This window comes from Stenella coeruleoalba, assembly GCF_951394435.1.
Source record: "Stenella coeruleoalba genome assembly, chromosome: 1".
Taxonomy (NCBI): domain Eukaryota; kingdom Metazoa; phylum Chordata; class Mammalia; order Artiodactyla; family Delphinidae; genus Stenella; species Stenella coeruleoalba.
This window is the reverse complement of record NC_137169.1, coordinates 63,952,836-63,972,463: the sequence shown is the minus strand read 5'-3', so window position 1 is coordinate 63,972,463 and position 19,628 is coordinate 63,952,836. Positions and strand designations below refer to the sequence as shown.

At 34.2% G+C, this 19,628-nt stretch overlaps 1 protein-coding gene across 1 annotated transcript in view; it reads left to right on the top strand.

Moving 5' to 3' along the window:
- The window catches only part of LRRIQ3 (leucine rich repeats and IQ motif containing 3), a gene marked incomplete at its 3' end in the record, with an annotated part of 232,002 nt that extends 226,642 nt beyond the window's left edge, over positions 1-5,360 (top strand). Inside the window, exon 8 of the mRNA XM_079901948.1 lies at positions 5,204-5,360. Coding sequence (XP_079758074.1) covers positions 5,204-5,360 — 157 coding nt within the window. The remainder of the gene's footprint in view (positions 1-5,203) is intronic.
- Between the last annotated feature and the right edge of the window lie 14,268 nt (positions 5,361-19,628).

Sequence of the window (19,628 nt, the reverse complement as noted above, 5' to 3'; positions counted from 1 at the left end):
AGCGATAAGCAAATTTAAAACTATTTACTGAGGTACTTTATATAATATCTTTTTAAGTATGAAAAATATATTTTTCTCCTCCAAAATTTAAAAACATTTTCCTTAATGTATACTTTGTGTATGTGTGTGTGTGTGTGTGTGTGTGTGTGTGTGAGAGAGAGAGAGAGAGAGAGAGAGAGAGAGGGAAAGATTTTGGAAATAATTTTTTTATAATGTAATAGAAAATATATATTTTGGAAAAGAGAATGAAAGCTAGTCTGGTATATCAAAATGTAAGTCTAGCACAAATCAATGTTAAAGAAAATTTTTAAGCAGCTTAGTTTTATTACAGCAAATTGAATGTCTGGCCATCATTAATCTGTAGAGGATACAGAGTCAAGTGAGCTTCCTAATGTGTATTAACTGAATTATCTTCTCTTGTAAGCTGCTGCACAGATATTATCCTTGAGAGTACACAGGAATAAGGCAATGTTCTGGTTATGTCAATAATGTATCCTAAAAGGCATTACTGAGTTTTATTATAAATGTTTTCAAATAAAGATTATCAATGTGCAGAAAAGAGCTGTGACTCAAAAAAGTAAAATCTATCTAGAGACTTCAGAAGTTTCTCAGTTCTTTTTCTGCCATTTGATTCTTCATTAACGTATCAAACACTTCACCTAAAAGCATTCTGGTGAATCTCAATAACTAGTGAAGTCATTACTGAGAATATAACTTCTTGATCCTGCTCTGGAATGAGGAAAAATGAATGAAGAAAGGGGAACCATAAAGCTCTAGTTTAGGAAATTGATAAAATACCCATAGGAGTGTTTAAGAATGAATTAAAAAGAGACTTTAAAATGAAAGAATTTCTATATCAGGTAAAAGCTGGTCATAAGTTTCCCCAAATATTCTTGTCCCTACTTGAAAAAAGTGATGACACTGCTCAGGGCAGAACAGCATTGTGTACATTTTGAAGTAGAGTATCATTTAACTTGGAAGATCTGGCACCTAAGTCAGTTATCCAATTACATCATCTTCTTCTTGTCCTTATTTTTGTCATCAATTGACCTTCTTGACTACCCTCTTCATTCCCTGTGGTCCTTATATCCTGATATATAAAGCTTTTCTTTATCCAGCTTCTGCCGTTATCACTGTTAACTTCCAAATTCAGAAGAACAACCCTCCCAATTGCCTAACCTAAACATTTTTGGATCCCAGAACCCTTTAAACTCATTTCCATAGACATATAAATGCCACCTCATCACTTGGAACTGCACCACCTCTTAAATTTTAAACTCATATATTTACTTATGGCTAAAATCTTTATCTTTTCAACTCTTTTTTTCCTTTACTTTCACCACATGTATTCTTCAAATATATTGTGGCACTCATCCCTCAAGTAACCTTTCTTATAGACTTTCTAGTGTAGCTTCCAGGGTTCTTTAATTCGATTATTCTTTTTTCCATTTCACCCAGTGTCGCTGATGTCTTTTTCTTTCATTGCCTCCACCATACTAACCACCTCAGCCCCTACCTTGGAACAATCCAATTATCTATCTTCATTTTTTGTATTCAGGTAAAAATGGCTAGAAGGCATCAGTGACTTGTAGATTTATGCTGATATCAATTCTATGGCCTCCAACTTTAGCTGCTCCCTCAGGTGCTTGCTCTTTCTCCCATTACCTACAAAAGTGATTTTAAACCTCATCAACTATAGAGCTTCCTATGCACATACAACCTCTGACCTTTCCTTCTCAACAAGTCACTCTGTCCCAAAGGAATTTTAGGCCTTCAAGCTTGAATTTGTTCAATTTTCCAATTCCCTATCTATAAAATTCTACATATCCTATATTTATCCTCTTTTCCTTTTCTACTGTCTCAGGATTAGTTTCCCATTTTCCTGTTAAGAGCTAATAATCCCTCTGTTTTTGCTCTTAGTAAGCCTGGAAGTGGGTAATGCAAGACCTCTGTGCTAGGCAGAATTATGGCCCCCAAGAAGATACCATGCCCTGATCCCTAGGACTAAAAATAGGATAAGAGATGGTGGGGGAGGGGAAATTTCCCCTCTTTCCCCTATTAGTTCCTTTGACTGGCAAGTAAAATAGCATAAGGCAGATTAACAGGAGAAAATCAAATGTATTACATGTGTAAAGGGAATCCATGTAAGTATGAAGTATTCCAAAGTCAGCAAGGCAAGGTAAGGTATATATATACTCTGGACTAAGGAGAAGAAGGTGAGGGTCTGAGGCTTCAAGGGGAAGTAAGGTTATTCACAGGAAGAACAACAATAGTTAATGTTTGGTAAAAACATGTTTGCTGGGCCATCCTAAGACAATAAGGCACTTTGATCAAATGGGCTTTGCTAGGTTCCTCCCTGTCTACAATGCCTAATACTTTACTATAGTAACTATGGTGACAGCTTCTTCCTGACACAGGCCCCCTATTTTAATTTCATTTAGGCAGTAAGGGGGAAGTTCAAAGGTTCTTTGGGGCCTGGATTGTTTTTAGCTCAAAATAATTCGCATTCCAGAGTGGCATATCTTCAGGAAGCCTGCCCTTGTCCCCATCAATACTACACTCATGGATATGCTACCTTACATGGCAAAGGGACTCTGCACATGTAATTGAGGGTTGACCTTAAAATAGGAAGATTATTCTGGATTATTCAGATGGGGGCAGCATATTGCATGAGCCTTGAAATGCAGAGGCAGGAGAGAAAGTCAGAGGGAGTCAAAGTAGGAGAAAGACTTGACATGACACGGCTGACCTAAAGATGAAGGGAGCCATGTAGAAAAAGTGAGAAGGAAATGAATTCTGACAACAACCAGCAATCTTGGAAAGAGGACCTCAAGACCTGGATGAGAACCGTGGCCCTGGCTGACACCTTGATTTCAGTCTTGTAAGAACCCAAGTAGAAAATCCAGCTGAGCCATGCTGTTCCTGGACTTCTGACCCATGGAAATTATGAGATAATACATGGTGGTTGTTGTAAGCCAATACATTTTATAATAGTTTGTTTTATAGCAATAGGAAAATACAGACTCTTTTTCTCTCCTTTCTTACGATTGCTTTGTTATTCCAGGACCTTTGCATTTCCATGTACAATTAGCTTTTAAAACATTCAAATTACCTAAAGTTAATACATTTAAAATAAATGGTAATCTAAATTTAATCACATATATATTTAAAATAATTTAAATGTTAATTTCTACCCAAAAATCTCTTCACATATTAATTTGGGGAGAACTGACATCTTAGTAATATTGTCTTCCAATCCTTGAACACGATATAACTCTCCATTAATTTAAATTTTCTTTAACTTTTTTTCAGCAATATTTTATCATATTCAGGTATAGGCCTTGCATGCTTTTTATTAAACTTATGTCAAAGTATTTATTTTTTGATGGTATAGTAAATGGAATTTCTTAATTTCATTTTCCAGTTGTTCGATTCTGGTATATATAAATATTGATATAATAGATTATTATGTTTTTCATTCTTCAATTCTTTTAAATAGTTTGTTTTTTAAATTTTGTCCAAGTTTATAATTGTTATCTGTAGGAGGGCTATTTCAATAAATGTCTTAGACTGAATTAGTACCATTAATTAATTACATGTGCAAGATCTATTTTTCTGTGACTTCTACTCTGTTGCATGTCCACACATGACTACTCTCCAGAGCTCCTATTTCAAACGAGTTGTAGCTAATTTTCATTGAGTGATTATTAAATACCAGCCTTCCTCTAAGAATTTTAAATGTATTAGCTCATTTACTCCCTACTAAGCCCTATGAGTTGGATTGTCCCTTCTTAAAGGTGAAGAAATGATGCATGTAGAGCTTAAATAACTTGTCCAAAAATCAATCAGTAAATTGCAGATCTGTATTTCAAATCCAAGCAGAATGGTTTCACTATGTGTACTCCTAACCATAAGCCATTGTTTCTTTGTATTCAACTCCCTAGGCATTTCCATATAGATAGCCAGGCTCTTTAAACTCAGTATTACCAAAATAGAATTCTAATCTTTCTTCCCATCTGGCTGCTCTTAAGTTCCCTATCCTGATGAATGCCACTGTTATCCATACAACAAAATAAATTATTAAATGTTAGGTACTCCTCTAAGGATTTTAAATGTATTAACTCATTTAGTCCTTTACTAAACCCCATGAGTTGAATTATTCCCTTTTTAAAGATGAAGAAAATGAGATAGAGAGAACTTAAGTAACTTGTCCAAAATCACATAGTCAATAAGTTGCAGACTTTCTAGACTTAGGCCTCTCTTCCACTCCCTAAGTCCACATTTCTGAGTATACTTAAATACAAATAAATATATGTATTTCATTTATATGTTCATATACCTTTATTTCTCTTTACTTTCTATAAGCTTCTCAAAATTATATCATGTCTTATTTATCTTTATGTTTCCAGGATCTAGGGATAGTGCCAAGCACTATAATACATAACTCTTGAATGAATGAGGATGAATGAATGAATTTTCCTAAGGCCCATGACATTTCTCAGGTTTGCCAGAGTAACCTGGTTCACCTTTCTCTAACATAATAAGAGTCTGCTAGGTATACCATAACAAAATACCACAGACTGGGTAACCTAAGCAACAGAAATTTGTCTTCTCAAGTTCTGGAGACTAGAAGTCCAAGATGGAGGTGTTGTCAGGTTTGGTTTCTCCTGAGGCCTCTCTTCCTTGGTTTGAAGATGCCTGCCTTCTCACTGTGTCCTCACATGGCCTTTGTTCTGTGTATACACATCCTTGGTGTTCCTTCATCTTCTCATAAGGACACCTCTAAAAGGACTTTCTCCAAATACAGTCACATTCTAAGATACTGTAGGTTAGGATTTCAACATTTGAATTTGTGGAAGTCATAATTCAGTCCATAGTAGAGTCCTAGAAAGACCTTGGATTTAGTGAGGCTTAAGTAAAAGTTCTGCAAGTCATGGCATAGTTTGGTTAGATGCCTCTTTGGGAATCTAAGCCAGCGTTTGTAAAAATTCTCAGTTACAGCTAATAGAAAACTTAGAAATATTAGCCCAAGATGAATATTATTTAATGATATAATGATATTTTAAGCAATAAATGGAGTTCTATCTTTTTCCCATTTGGTATATATCTATTTTGAAGACATTTAATTAACAATTAGATTGATTGTTATGGTTTTAGTCATTTAAAAGTATCTTATTCTGTTACCTTACTTTTTTCTTCTTAGGGCTCAAGAAATATATAAAGGACACTGTGAAGAAAAGATTGTTAATGATATAATTGCCTTTCAAAAAGCTTGTGAAGGATTTCAAGATACTAAAACAAAAGCTGCAATTGTGAAAAAGAATTTAATCCTTAAAGTTCCCAATGGAATGACAAAGTGAACCAATGCCAGATCACATTCTATGGTCATTTTGATTTATGGCCATTATTTTTAGTTAAAGCACTTTGAAATAATACTATAAAAGAAGAAGTACTCTATGTCACAAGATGGATTTGTATGTAAATCTTCTAAAAATATAAAGAGTGATTAAAATGTTTCTCTTCTCGATAATTTAACCTAAATCATGTTGAGTTGGCTCACCTAAAGGTTCCTTACATATCCAGATATCCAAGGAACAATGAAAAGTGATTTAATTTATTGCAGGAAATACTGCAAAGGCATTGCTTGTATTGTTTCATATCCTGAGTACAGCAATTTGTAAGCCATTCTCAGTTTCTCTGGCAACCTTAGAATAGTAATTTCAGCCCCAGCTATTGACTTTTATTAAGACACTGTGTTCTTTGATTAGTTTCTTTGCCTGCTTTCATATATTTAATTATATTTCCTGTTTATTTTGTTAAAACAATTTCTTCTTTCAAAATAAAAGTTTCACCATTATATTGGTGACTCATGTTCTTATAAAAATTTAGAAAATATAAATTGTAAAAGGGAAATTAAGCATTCTTATTAACTTCCTAGTAGATTGTAAGATTTTTGTGTATTTACTTTCAATGTGTTTGCCTTTACATATATGGGGGGCAGAGAGGAGAAATAGAGAAAGGATGCATGTAATTGAGTAATTGTGATCATAAAGTATTCAGAAATGGTATATATTCATTTTAAGTCTATTTAATACATATTCATGGTGTAGAATTTGAAAAATAAAGAACAATATAAAAAGATACAAAAATTCTTTGTAAAATTTTAGTCGATTATCAATAGTATTTTCAATCTAGAAAGATAAATGTCTCACTTATTATGACACTGCTCACTTAATACAATGTAACTAATGCCATTCAAAATTTCTCTTTAATACTCATCAGTTATATATGCAAGTTTTTAAGTGTTTCTTTTTAAAATTCTCTAATTTTGTTAGTCTATGGTAAATTTCCCAAAATTAAATATTTTACAACAGCAGTTGTTCATTGTGCTTCTATGCTGGACTGCTAAAAAATGCTAGTAGCATTTTCCTTATGTTCTGTAAAATAATAGCTGTCTATTTAAATCCATGGTATCAGTTCTCCCTTTTCTTGTTAATTTGCAGATAACTAATGAGCAAGTCGTATTGGTGTTTCTAATTATTCTTCAAAAAGAACAAAGGGGGATACAGTGAAGTGGTAAAAGTATGACAGATGTAGATTTCCATAACAAATTAGATAATCTCTCTGTTACCCCATTTTTCTGTTCTGTATTTGGAAATAATACATATATTTTTGGGATTTAATTAAAAATAATAGTCCATGTCATGTAGCATTGTTATGAGACTTGAATGAGAAAAACACAAAAAGCAACATAGTGCATTCCACAGAGTAGGCACTTAATAAAGGTAAGTGTGTAGTAGTGGATGCAGAAGTCTTTTCTGTGTACTTATAGGAGGATTTGTCAACTATCTAAGAGCTGAGGGACGCTTTCTCAAGGAATGGTAGAATTTTTTGTATTATATATTTGAATATAATTCATTCATTCAATCAATACCTTTATTTACTATTTGTTGCCCTTTTTATATGTTCCCATTCCATACTACAGATCTTTTGTAATCTTTATCACACAACAGGTAATCAATAATTTCCTTGCTAGTTTCCGCCCAACTGTGAGCTTATTTAAGGCAAAGACAATTTTACTCATCTCTGTATTTCTATTACTTTGTACTAATGCAGATATTATATTACACACAACGCTTTTTCTGTTTATAGCTCTGTTTTCCTATTTATGTGTGGTCCCAGGTCAATCTCATGACTTTTACTGCTGCTTGCTGTTTATGTTTTGAAGAATCAAAAATCTGTATCTCTAGGTTATATCTTAAATTTCATATATCTCCTATATTTCCAAATGCATGCTAGATACCTCTACTTTGAATGCATGAAATCTTTTAAAAAATCATACATTGAAATTGAATTTATTATTATTTTTTACTATTTCCCTCCCTTTCCAGTCTTGCTTCTCTTTCTATATTCCCAAACTTCCCTAGGTTCATAACCATCTAAAGTTTCCCACATTAAAATTTTAGAATATACCTTTGACTTCTTTCTCTTACCACACCACATATTAAATATGAAGCCCAAAAATTCAATTTGCAGAAGGTCTCTTTGGCAGAGACTGACTAGCTTTTCACCAAACCTGTTTTCTGTTTCTTCAGGACACAAATAGCCCATATTTTCCAGCCTCCTTACTCAGTTAATCAAGGCAAAGGACTGAATTTTGACCAACGGAATCTGGGTAAAAGTGATTGGCAGCCCTTCCAGGTATATACCATGCACTGTCCTCTATTATTTTTCCTCTTCTTTTGCCACCTTGGAAAACACATGTTAAAGATGGCTGAGCCACAAGATGAAAAGAGTCTGGGTTCGCAAATCATTGCTTGTAGTGTGATCAAGAACACGTGTTTTGTTCCTTGGCAAACTTTTTCACTGAGGACAAGACAGTAAATATTTTAAGCTTTGTGGACCATATGGTATATGTTGCAACTACTCAATTCCATGTTGTGGCACAAAAGCAGCCATAGATAAGATGAAAAAAAAATGAGTGTGCTTGTGTTGCAGTAAAAATTTATTTACAAAAACAGGAGGTTTGTCGGATTTGGCCCATGGGTGGTGATAGTTTCCCAACCCTTAATATAGACAGTTGGGCTTGCAATTTTTTAGACCTTATATATGCAAGGGTGCTAGATTCTTCTAACCCAATACAAATGTTAAACATAACCAACTTCTCAAATAAATAACTACTTACAACATTCCTTATGCAAATAAGGTTATCCTAAAGTATTTTTACAGATTAAAATAACTTTGTTTACATATGCTAATAATACTGAAGTATTTCAAAATAAATCATCATTGAAACCAATGTACAAACACCAGGACAAAATTTGCTTAAATAGGAAAGTGCTATACTGAAGTCAAGGTTAACAGGAAGAAGTAGCAGCAGGTTACACTAAAAAAGAGGGTGATGGAAAAAAAAGGGGATTAGAGCCAAAGAGGTGACATACCGTGAGCACTTTCTTCGAATAGTCAGATACTGTTAGAAGAAAAGATTTCTTTTCACTTCTTCCTAGAGTTTCCTTAACAGAAACAGTGACCACTATAGGCCTGAAGCAGTATCCAGAGATTACAGCAGCAGCATCTCATCTTAGAAGAAAATTAAGAGGTCACTTAGCAAGCTTTTCCTCTTTATCTTTCTTAGAACCAAGGTTAAATTTGTATTTTCTGTCTGATAATCAATCCACTAGTCCAAGCTCTATAATAATAGAGTGCAATGATTAAGAGCACAGGCTTTGGAATCAGAAAGACCTGAGCTTAAATTCTTTGGAAGTTCAATAGAAATTTCAGTTTCTTCATTCATAAATGAGATGATGTATGTAAAGTGTTTAGGATATTACTATATCACGGTAAGCACTCAGTTCATGGCAGCATACTTACATACAAAGGCAGTAGAGATTTCATGAGTTCATAAGAAATGACTTATTCTCTTTAAATTCACCTAGTGTCTTTTTGATACCTTTGTATTGTGTTTTGAAAAAAAAAATTTCCTAAAATTGCATTTTTATCTGCCAGCAGGAGTGAGCCTTGGAATTACAGAAGCTAAAAAGACCTATCTAAAGTCATTTGCTGGGAAGGTTAAAGGGACGGACTAGACAAAAGCAAGAGAAAGGAGCCATTATGCAAATATACGTTCATTCACATAATCATGCAAGGGCAAGCATAGTAAGAGACTCTCAAAATGTTCCCAGATAAAAGTTTTATTCCTATTATTTGGCTAGTCTGCCTGTTATTTTGACTATTTATTACTAACTACAATAATTTGTTATTGGTTACACAATATAAAAAGATGTATTTTGTAACATCAATAACCTAAAATGTAAGGGGGTAAGTATAGTTTCAGTATGCTATCAAAGTTAAGTTGTTATCATGTTAATATGTTAGCATAGGATGTTATAACTTTAACACATTTTATGTAAACCTCATGGTAACCACAAAGGAAAAACCTGTAGTAGATACACAAAAGATTAAAGTAAAGAAATCAAAGTATACCACCACAAGAAGTCATCAAATCAAAAAGTAAGACAGCAAGAGAAGAAGATAGGAACAGAGAAATTGCAAAACGGTCAGTAAACAGTTAACAAAATGGCAATAGTAAGACCTTAACTATCAACAATTACTTTAAATGTAAATGGATTAAATTCTCCAATCAAGAAATAGAATAACTGAATGTATTAAAAAATAAGATCCAGTGATACTGATGCCTACAAGAGACTCACTTTAGCTTTAAGGATACACATAGGCTCAAAGTGAGGGGATAGGAAAAGATATTGCAAGCAAATGGTAACCATAGAGAGCAGGGGTAGCTATACTTATACCAGACGAAATACACTTTAGGCTAAAAATGGTGACAAAAGACAACAAGCTCATTATATAATGATAAGGGGTCAATTCACAACAAGATAAGGTGGTAAATATTTATGCACCTAACACTGAAGCACCTAAGTATATATATAAAAAAATACTAACAGAAGTAAAAGAAGAAATAAACAACAGTACAATAATAGAACACTTTAATACTTGACTCACACAATGGAAAAGTCATCAGACAGACAATTAATAAAGAAACAGTGCATTTGAATATTTTAGACAAGATGGACCTAGAAGACATACATAGAATATTCCTTTGAACAGCAGCAAAATTCTTCTCCAGCATATAAAGAAAACTCTCCAGGACAGATCATATGTTGGGCCACAAAACCTGTCTCAACAAATTCAAGAAGATAGAAATTGTGTCAAGTATCTTTTCCAAACACAATGCTATGAAACTCGAAATCAATAGCGGGAGTAGAATAGGAAGTCATATTTCCCCATAACAACTAGCCAAAATGGATAACCATTCTCTCTCAGACTCTCTCTCCCTCTATCTCCATGTATGTGTGTGTTATGTATTATGCATGTATGTATCTATCTGTCTGACAGTTGGAGAGCTGTAGTTGCAAGGAAAAGTGTAGGCACTGAATTCTTAATAGGGAGGACCCCTTCCTAGGTGAGTAGAAATGCCAAAATCTGGGCATGGGTAGGCTGAGACTTGGACTCGTCAGGCAGAGAGATTTTACTGGGTTAATTTAAAGTTTATAAATTTATAGTTTCATAATTTATAAATTTACAAAGATTTTGGGGTTGGTATAATGGATTAGAATCTTTAAAACCCCCAAATGCAGAGTTAGTTCTCCTTGCTGAATTTCTCCAGTGGAACTTCTGAGTTTTTAGTAATTCAGGAAGCTGGAAGGCTGTGCTTGAAAGCAGAGAGAGAGAGAGAAAGAGAGAGATGTGTAACCTTCATGGTTAGATTCCAAAGACCTGCTAGAATGAGGAATTGGTAATATACATATGGTTGCTTTCACCCTCAAAACCACAGAACAAAAAAATACTAAAGCTGCAATAGGTCCCCCATCCTACTCAATCCCTAATTGGATAGAAGTGATCAATTCCTTGCTTTTAGCAGCCTGGAAGGTCTTGCCCTCTTTAAGGGAAAACAAAATGTACTCCATTCTCTCAAGTTGTTTTAAACATAGTGTCTTACATACAATAAAGAAATCTGTGAGACACATGAGTACGTAGGAAAATATGACCACAGATGCCCCAGATGTTGCAATCAGTAGACAAGAACTTTATGTAAAATGTTTCATAAATATTTCTAAAATTAGAGGAAAAAATCAACCAAATGGATTAAAAGATGGAGAATTTTAACAGGGACATAAAATCTCTAAAAGAGAACCAAGTCAATTTCTAGAAGTTAAAAATGCCATATAATAAATTAAGAATTTATTGGGTGGGTTTATTAGCATACTGGGCAGAGCAGAAAGAACTTGAAGACAGTCAAGAGAAATTAGAAATTACCCAAAATAGAGCACACAAAGGGGGAAAGAAAAAAAAAAAAAATATATATATATATATATATATGAAATATTTGAGGCTTTCTCATCTAGAAGTAATTCAAAGTGAACAAAGAATATTGAGAAATGGAGAATTCATAACAAATACTTTTTTACTTGTTTCATATCTGTCTTACAAATAATTACTGAAAGCCATGTAAGTGTTACTGGTGTTACTGGTTACTGGCGTTTAAGTGTTACCCATGTTAGTCCCCTCCACTGCCTTTGAATGTCAGTATTTTCAGATTGCTTATGTCTAAAATCAGCACAGAAAGTTTTTCTCAATTAAACTGAGATAGTAATATATATTGTATATTATATATAAATGTACATTTATATATGTAAATTTATGTGTGTGTGTATATATATATATATATATATATAATTAGTTTCCCTACTCCACTCTTCTAGCCAGTTCATTTTTAAAAGTTTCTTAGAATTCTGTTTCACTCTTTCATAGAATGACTCTTGCCTTCTGTGCAGATTCTAGACTTAATCAGGATAATTTCTTATCTTTCTACCCATAGACAGACACAAATTCCATGTATGTGCAGGCATATACACAATAAAAAAATTAAAGAACAATATTTGATCTCTGCCCAGAATTCTCTCTTTAGAAGTGCTATCAAATTCCCTGATTTGCTTCTAGTATTTATCTTTTACTAGTATTCTTGGTTACTTATGTTCCAATCATGCTGAATACCAATGGTTCTTAAAAATGCCATGATTTTCTGCTTTCCGCCTTTGATATCAGTATTTCTCCCTCCCAGCTGGAATGCTCCATATCACAAATACTAGCAGAATAATTTCTCAAGATATCTAATACCCCAATAATGTGGTCTATGAAAATTTGCCTGATTATTTCAATTAGATGTATTTTACACCTTCTGAACCACGATAGTACTTAAAATATTGTATTTCAATTATAAAAGCAATATCATTTTTGAAAAGTAGAGAATACATTAAAACTTATAAAATAAAATTAATAGCATTTAAAAGGCTGCAACCTGTAGATAATCACTGTTAACATTTTGGAGTCTTTCATTTCAGATTTAGGTGTGTATGTGTGTCCTTTTCACCAATCTCTCTTCCCTGCTTCCCACCCAACCCCTCCACCCCACTCTACCACTTTCTGGGTCACTGATACATGACTGTTAGCTGAGCTCTTCTTGTCTTTGGCCTCACACATACCCCTGTGGTAACTAGGTCTAATATGGGTTAATATCAGCATCACCCAACACACCCAAGCATATCCTCTCTCTGATCAACTGTTTATTGTAATTCATGTATCATAAGTGGATGAATATACAGAGTCATTCAGCAGAATGAAGTGTAAATAGCAGTACTTGCACATATTGGGAAAGAGTTGTCCCATTTTTATGCTGCTACAGATCCTGAGTTTGAACCAGGAGGAAGAAGTGATAGGGGAATAATCTATCTTCCTACCTTATTTTAGGAAAGTGGAGTTTTTTCAGCTGATGAGGCAAAGTACTGATAGACTAGAGAATGTTTTTCTCAGTTTGGTGGGCATTTAACCTTTTTTAAAAAAAAAAAAATCTGTATCTCAACACCCTTCTTATGTTTGCAGACAACCCTCCCACTTTGTGGGCTTTTAGGGAATAAACAGGCCTGTCTACCACAGTGGAGGGAGTCATATATTTTAACTATGGCCTCATAAATACATACGGAAATAAAGATTAGAGCTTCTACTCAGATCATTTTCATTGTTGTGTCATGAACATATTTTTATAGTTTAATTGGTATCTTTTTTTCTTCCTCTCCATTTCCCCTAGTCCATATGTGTAATATTAATGTAATTATAATAGGCTTAAAGAGGAAGGGACATTATACAGTGATCCTGAGTTCCGAGTAGGATATAGCAACTAATGAGACTTTGGATTGTTTCCCTTATAGAAATGGATGTATGGGGTTTTTTTTGTTGAATAAAGAATATTTGTATTAGAATTGAGTCACTTTTGGGGGGAATGAGAAGTGTTAGCGTCAGAAGAAAGGTGTAGCTGGGTATTTGTCAAGTTCTTTTTTGCGTTTTTGTCTCTATATCGTCTGAATACCCTTTTTCAGGGGACATACTTTTGGTTAGATCATGCTTTAAGCTATGGACCTGTGTCCCAACACAAAATTTAGAAGGATCAAATAATTGTCACTCCAACTTCTGCCAGCCATTTGATGCTCATGCTAGTACTTTTCATCCTGAAAAAGTGGTACAAAGACCAAAGACCATTAAGAGGTCATTCACAGTGGCATTAAGAGTTCAATAGTGACAGCATCAAATTTCCAGCATTAGAAAACCAAAAGTTGATCATTTCTGTGGCGTTGTCCAGCCTGGACTACTGCTACCTAGCCTCCTTTGGTTTTTGCTCATTTTTCTGAGCTCAGTCCCCAGATTTCTCCTGTTGATATGAGTTACCTAATATCCTTCCACTGAGTACATTTATTGTTTCACTAGCAATGTTGTCAGTTGCATGCAAGAATAAGAAAAATTCTAATACACTTAGTTGATCTCAACAAACCTTAATTTTCAAGTGTAAATGATTTCTTTTCTGAAAGTGGCACAGTAGGCTTTTTGTCTTAATCATTTGTCAAATGGTTATAATAACCAATCATGGAGATTTTAAATGTAGTGAATGTAAAACACCCAGAACAGTGCCAGGGCCATAAGAAATGCTATAATAGTGTTATTAATTATTATATTAATTTATATTTGCATTAATAAATGATTATTGTTAATCATTTTCAGTGCTGTAACTTTTCAGCTTTTGGGGAAATTGGAAGGGAATGCATCAGAGGCTGGTAATGAGAAGACACATGTTAAAAGTCAATCATGGTACTTTGAGGCTACAGCCCTGTGACACTCATCTTCCCTTGTATTATGATCATCTGTCTTCTTGTTTAACATCTCCAGTTAGGTTATAAGATCCTTGGGGCCAGGCATGTGTGTCACCATTTTTCTGTTCCCAGCTGTCTCTAGCAGAGTCCTGTACACTATAGGTGGTCCTCAGTGCTCATTCACTGATGTCTTCCTCAGCTGTGATTTAGTGTGTGTTCACCTTGATAACTAAGTTGAAAGATTCTTCTTAAAGTCTACATCCAAAAAAAGAACAGAAAAACTGCTTATATATATTTATTTTTATTATAAGTGTGTATACTGAAATATACATGTCAATTCTGTAAAATCAGATTTCTATTACCTCCTATGACACTCCAGTGGCATCACCTTTAAAACTGTCACTAATAATCTTCTATTGGTTAAATCAGCAATTTTTAGTCCTTATTTTTTCTGGAATTTGTGGAAGCATTGGATAATATTGATTTCTTCCTCTTTGCTACATCTTTTTACACCTCAACTTCCATGATACCATGTGCTGTTCATATTCTTCCTTACTCTTTGACCTTTTTTTGCACTCCTATTGCTTTTTCCTTAAATGTTGTTGTTACTCATCCTTCCGTCTACAATTTTTTTCTCAGTCCATATTTGTTTTCTGATTGACAGAATGCAGGGCCATAGTTTATGGTATAGCTTATATTCTAACAGGTCCTAAAAGCATCGCTCCTGAGCTCCAGATATATTTCTAACCATCCACTGCATATGTTTACTTGGATGTCCTCCACAGAACTCAAACTCAACATGCTATGAACTAAAATAACTTTCTTTCTGTTTTGAACCTATCCTATGGGTCATCCCAAACATCCTTCTTTACCTCATACCTTATATAATCAAATCTTGTCCATGTTCTTATTTAGGCTTTCAAAACTCTCCATCTGTGACTCTCCAATGGCAATGTTTAATTCTTACTAATTCTTTCCTCAAATCTGCCTCGCATATCCTTCTAAAATGCAAATCTACTCTTTGGTTGTGTCTCCATTGTTATAGGATGAAGTCAAAACCCTTTTCATTTAGCAGAAAAAAAAATCCTTAATGACCTTGCCAACCCCTGCCTTTCTAGCCAACTCTCAATCCCAATGTTCCAGCCATTTGACTATTCACAATTCTCAAATTCCTTTGTCTTAATTTCCCTTATCCTCTTTTCTGCTTGGAGAATTTCTGATTGATCTTTTAGAGTTGAAGGGTATCTCTGCAAGGGTTTTCCCACAGTGCTTCTGTGCATGCCTCCATTATAATATTTATTACGTGGCATTACAACAAAATTGATTACATACTGTTCCACCCATTTGACTAGTATTATATTTAATTTTGTATCCCAGTGCTAAGAAAATAGTATATTTTTTATTTTTCTCTGTATACTATTTAGTCCTTGGAATAGTTTCAAGAACAAAGGATTGTCCTTTAAGATATTTGTTTTTATTAAAATCTTCTCACCTGTGAAGGGGCAACAGATTGATGAATATAATTTACAGACTGATAAAATTGAGATAAAGTCATTAAGTACCACTAAAATTTCAAGAAGTAAACTCTCATCTGCCTTATTCTTTGAATTAACCATCTCAACTGTTCTGGTGAGGAATCAACTTTTAGGTTAAAAGCCCCATTTATAGTAATTTCAAAAACCTCCTACTCTCCCTTTTTCCCACATTTAGAGGGAAAAAACAAACTTGAAAGCTGACTTTTTTTTTTAGAATTTTGCTTCTTCTAAAAATGTGACTCTTTAGATAAAGAAGAAGAGTGATTATGAGAGTTTAAACAAAGAATGAAGTACTTTATCATAGCTTTGGAAAGAGTTCCTAACACACTACCTGCATGCATAATTGTTAACTATACTTTTCCTGGCCTCCTCTCTCCTCTCCTGCTGCCATTCTGCTAGCCAGAATACAGACTTCAGTTAGGCTCCCTATGAAAATGACAGCCACGATCATGCCACTACTCTTATGATACACAAAGTAAAGTGCGTTGCAAAAGACGAAAGCCACCTGCTTATCATACAAACATTGGTTTTCTTATATTTGAAGGGCCAGGGAGTGCTAGCTCCAAAAAAATCATCAGCACAGGCTTTTAATTGTTCAGGTAATTTGCCTCAGAGTACAATATGTGGCCTTGGAGATAAGCTGGGCCTCATGAAAATGGATGATTTGTGTGTCAGAAATCTGTAGACACTGGCCTTGTTTACCTGATATTGGCCTGTGGTAAAGGTCTCTATTATAAAGTCACCTTAATATATGGCAAAAAAGAACACAACACATCATAAAATATACTTACTGTGTGTGTGCTTAAGTCTGTGGGTGTATGTATGTGTTTCCATTTGAACATAAGCAGTGCCAGTCTATATGTGCAAATGAGAGCTACTGAAAATAACTGAAGCTAGGAAAAGCAGTGGTTTAAACACTCAGCCAAAGGAACTATCTCTTGGGTTTAATTGCCTAAAAGGGAAATATATACATGATACTTTCCCAGACCATGAGGAGAAAAGGCCTTTTTATCTACTTTACTTTAGGAGAGTGAGATATATACCTGATGAAAACAGAAGCATAATGCCTAGTGCCAGGTAAGAAGTACTTTTTCATATAGTTTACTTTTGGAGAGAGTGACAATACCTGGTGAAAACAGATAACATCTAGTGCTAGGTAAGAAGTGTAATATAAAAGACCCGGTAGGGCTGGATCCAGGTTTTTATTGGTCCTGAAACTTACTCAACTTGAGAGAATCCTCTTTTAGAAAAATTATCTGAAATTACAAATATAAAGTTAGGCAAAAGACCTTGGAAGGGGCCTATGAAACAATGGGTACTAAAATTTAAAAGTCCCTTTGTCTTCAGTATAACTCTTCCTCCACAGACTGGAAACCTGGAAATCTCTTGATGAGGAAGGAAAGAATCCTTGAGAAAATGTGACTGTCAGAGCTACAGAACCTTCTTTCATACTCTCATGAATAGAGATGGTCACCAACCAGGTGAGAAATGAATGTTGTATTTGTATAATATGCAATACTTCTGCATTGATATGCATAGTTTCTAGAAGTCAAGACATGTTTGAAATATAACCTTTGTATTTCATATCAGCACTTCCTCTATCATTTCAGGATAATCTCTTCATGCTGTTTGACCTGAAATAGTCAGGCTAGGGTGACAGACCCTCCAGTCTCAGTGGCTTAGTCCTACTTAGTTCATTTCTCACTGATACTACATGTCCAATGGGCCTGAGGAAGGCATCACCATTTTATAGCTTCAGCATCTGTTACACATGATCTCCAAGGCTGCTATGGCAAGGAAAGGGAGCATAGTGGAAAGAACATAGTCCAACAGCCCATAAATTTCTTGGCTCCAAAGTGATATATGTCACATTTGCTTTTAGCCCTTTGTCCAGAAATTTTCACATGGACTTGCCTAACACAAGGCTTTGAGAAATGCTGGGGAGCAGATAAAATGTTTTGGGACATGCACAGCCATACTCACCTATAGTATGGAGAATATTTGGGCATTCTTTTTAACTGCTAATTCCAAGGAGACTTCATTTCTGATATTTACACATATATGGAAACTTAAGATCTATGCCATATATATTTAATAATTAGAATAGTAATTGGTATATAAAGAGTCCTTAAAAATGTTTTTAAAATAAACGAGTGAATGAAGGAATAAATGAATGAATACAGATCATTCACAGTGACTCTAATTCCTGTAAGACTCAAAAAGCAAGCATGTGTTCCTAAAATGTACATCAAGTAAGTCCTAATACTATAACTTTGCATTGCTGCTGCCTCTTCTGCTTCTCCCTCCTCCTCCCCCTTCTTCTTCCTCTTCTTCTTCTTCTTCTTCCTCCTCCTCCTCCTCCTCCTCCTCTTCTTCTCCTGCTTCTTCTTCTTCTCCTTCTTCTTCTTCTTTCTATATCTGTTTTCAAGTCTCACCTGATTGTGGCTTTTAATAAATAAAATTTTTTGCATTTCAAAAATCTTATATTCTGTCAAGTGAGCCAGGTTTAGAAAAGAATTTGAACTCAGAATTCTTACTAGAATTGATATATTTTTAAACAAAAAAACTGACCTTGAGAAATTAAATGTCAAGAAAAGCAAAGATAGGTCCAGGGAGAATTTGACTGTCAGCTACAGATCGACTTGTCACTTGCCTCAGAAGGAGCTGAGAAGGAAAACTAAGAAAATAGGAGTTTTCTTTAAAGAGGGAAATTATCTAAATTCAATGAATGTTTCCATGATTATTTTATTAATGATATTTGTTTTGAGTGATATATAGATTTTTTTACTTCTTATGATTGTTATTTAAACATACTTTCTCATTCTGTATTTTTTCCTTTGAGATATTACTAATATCTTTTCTTTGTCATGCAATTTTACAACTTACCAACATTTAAAGTGAATTTATTTCTATTAGAATATATTTTGTATGATGAGTTGAATAATATAGTTTATTGCATTATAGCACTATTTGAGGGATATTATTTTACCTTTTACCTCCCACTGGCTTAAGTCTGGTACTGTCCTAAAATATTGTGTATGTGTGTTTTTTCCACTCCATTTTCACTACTACTTTCTGGAGAATTGTAAGATACAGCAGGGTTCACCTGATTTTGCCTTTCCTTTCTCCTATAAATTACAGGCAATAACTCTGTTCTAAAGTACTGAGTTTTCTTTGAAAAGACTAGCTTGCCCCCTTATTTCATGGTGTCTGAGTCCATCACTAACCAAGAGCCTTGGGAAACTATTTTCACTAATGGACTCAGTACTCCCCAGTGTAGTTAATTTCACTCTTATGGTCAGAATGAGTTAATGTTCTTTGCTACCAGGGTGTAACGTAGACACTGAGGAGAAGATGATAGTCTGTGTTTTTCCAAATGGACATCTTTACAAGTCATTAACAATTTGTCTCCCAGAAGTTTTCCTTTAGTTTTTTTTTTTTTTTTTTTTTTTCCCTCCAGAAACTGTAAATTTACACAATATGCAACCATCACGCTTTGGATAGGGCATTTCAACAGATTTGATTTTCTTATATATTTTTGCCTTTCAAACAACTTGATGGGTTGTTTCATTAATCTCTTGGTCTCCCTGCCTCTCCTCTATCTGACATCACTAGCAGAAGGCAGAATTGCTCAGATATAAAGGGACAGACTCCAACTGCAAATATATTACAAACATAGCAAACAAAGATACTTTTTGATTATTGGATGGTAAAAGTTGGGTAAACTCCATCTATTATTTAATGTAACTGTTATTAAATATAGGTTTTCATAATTTGGAATTGTGGTATATAAACTGTAGATAGCTATTTAAATACATTGTGACCTAGTGATTGTGGTTTTCACATTTATTCAAAAAATATATTTTGAATACCTACT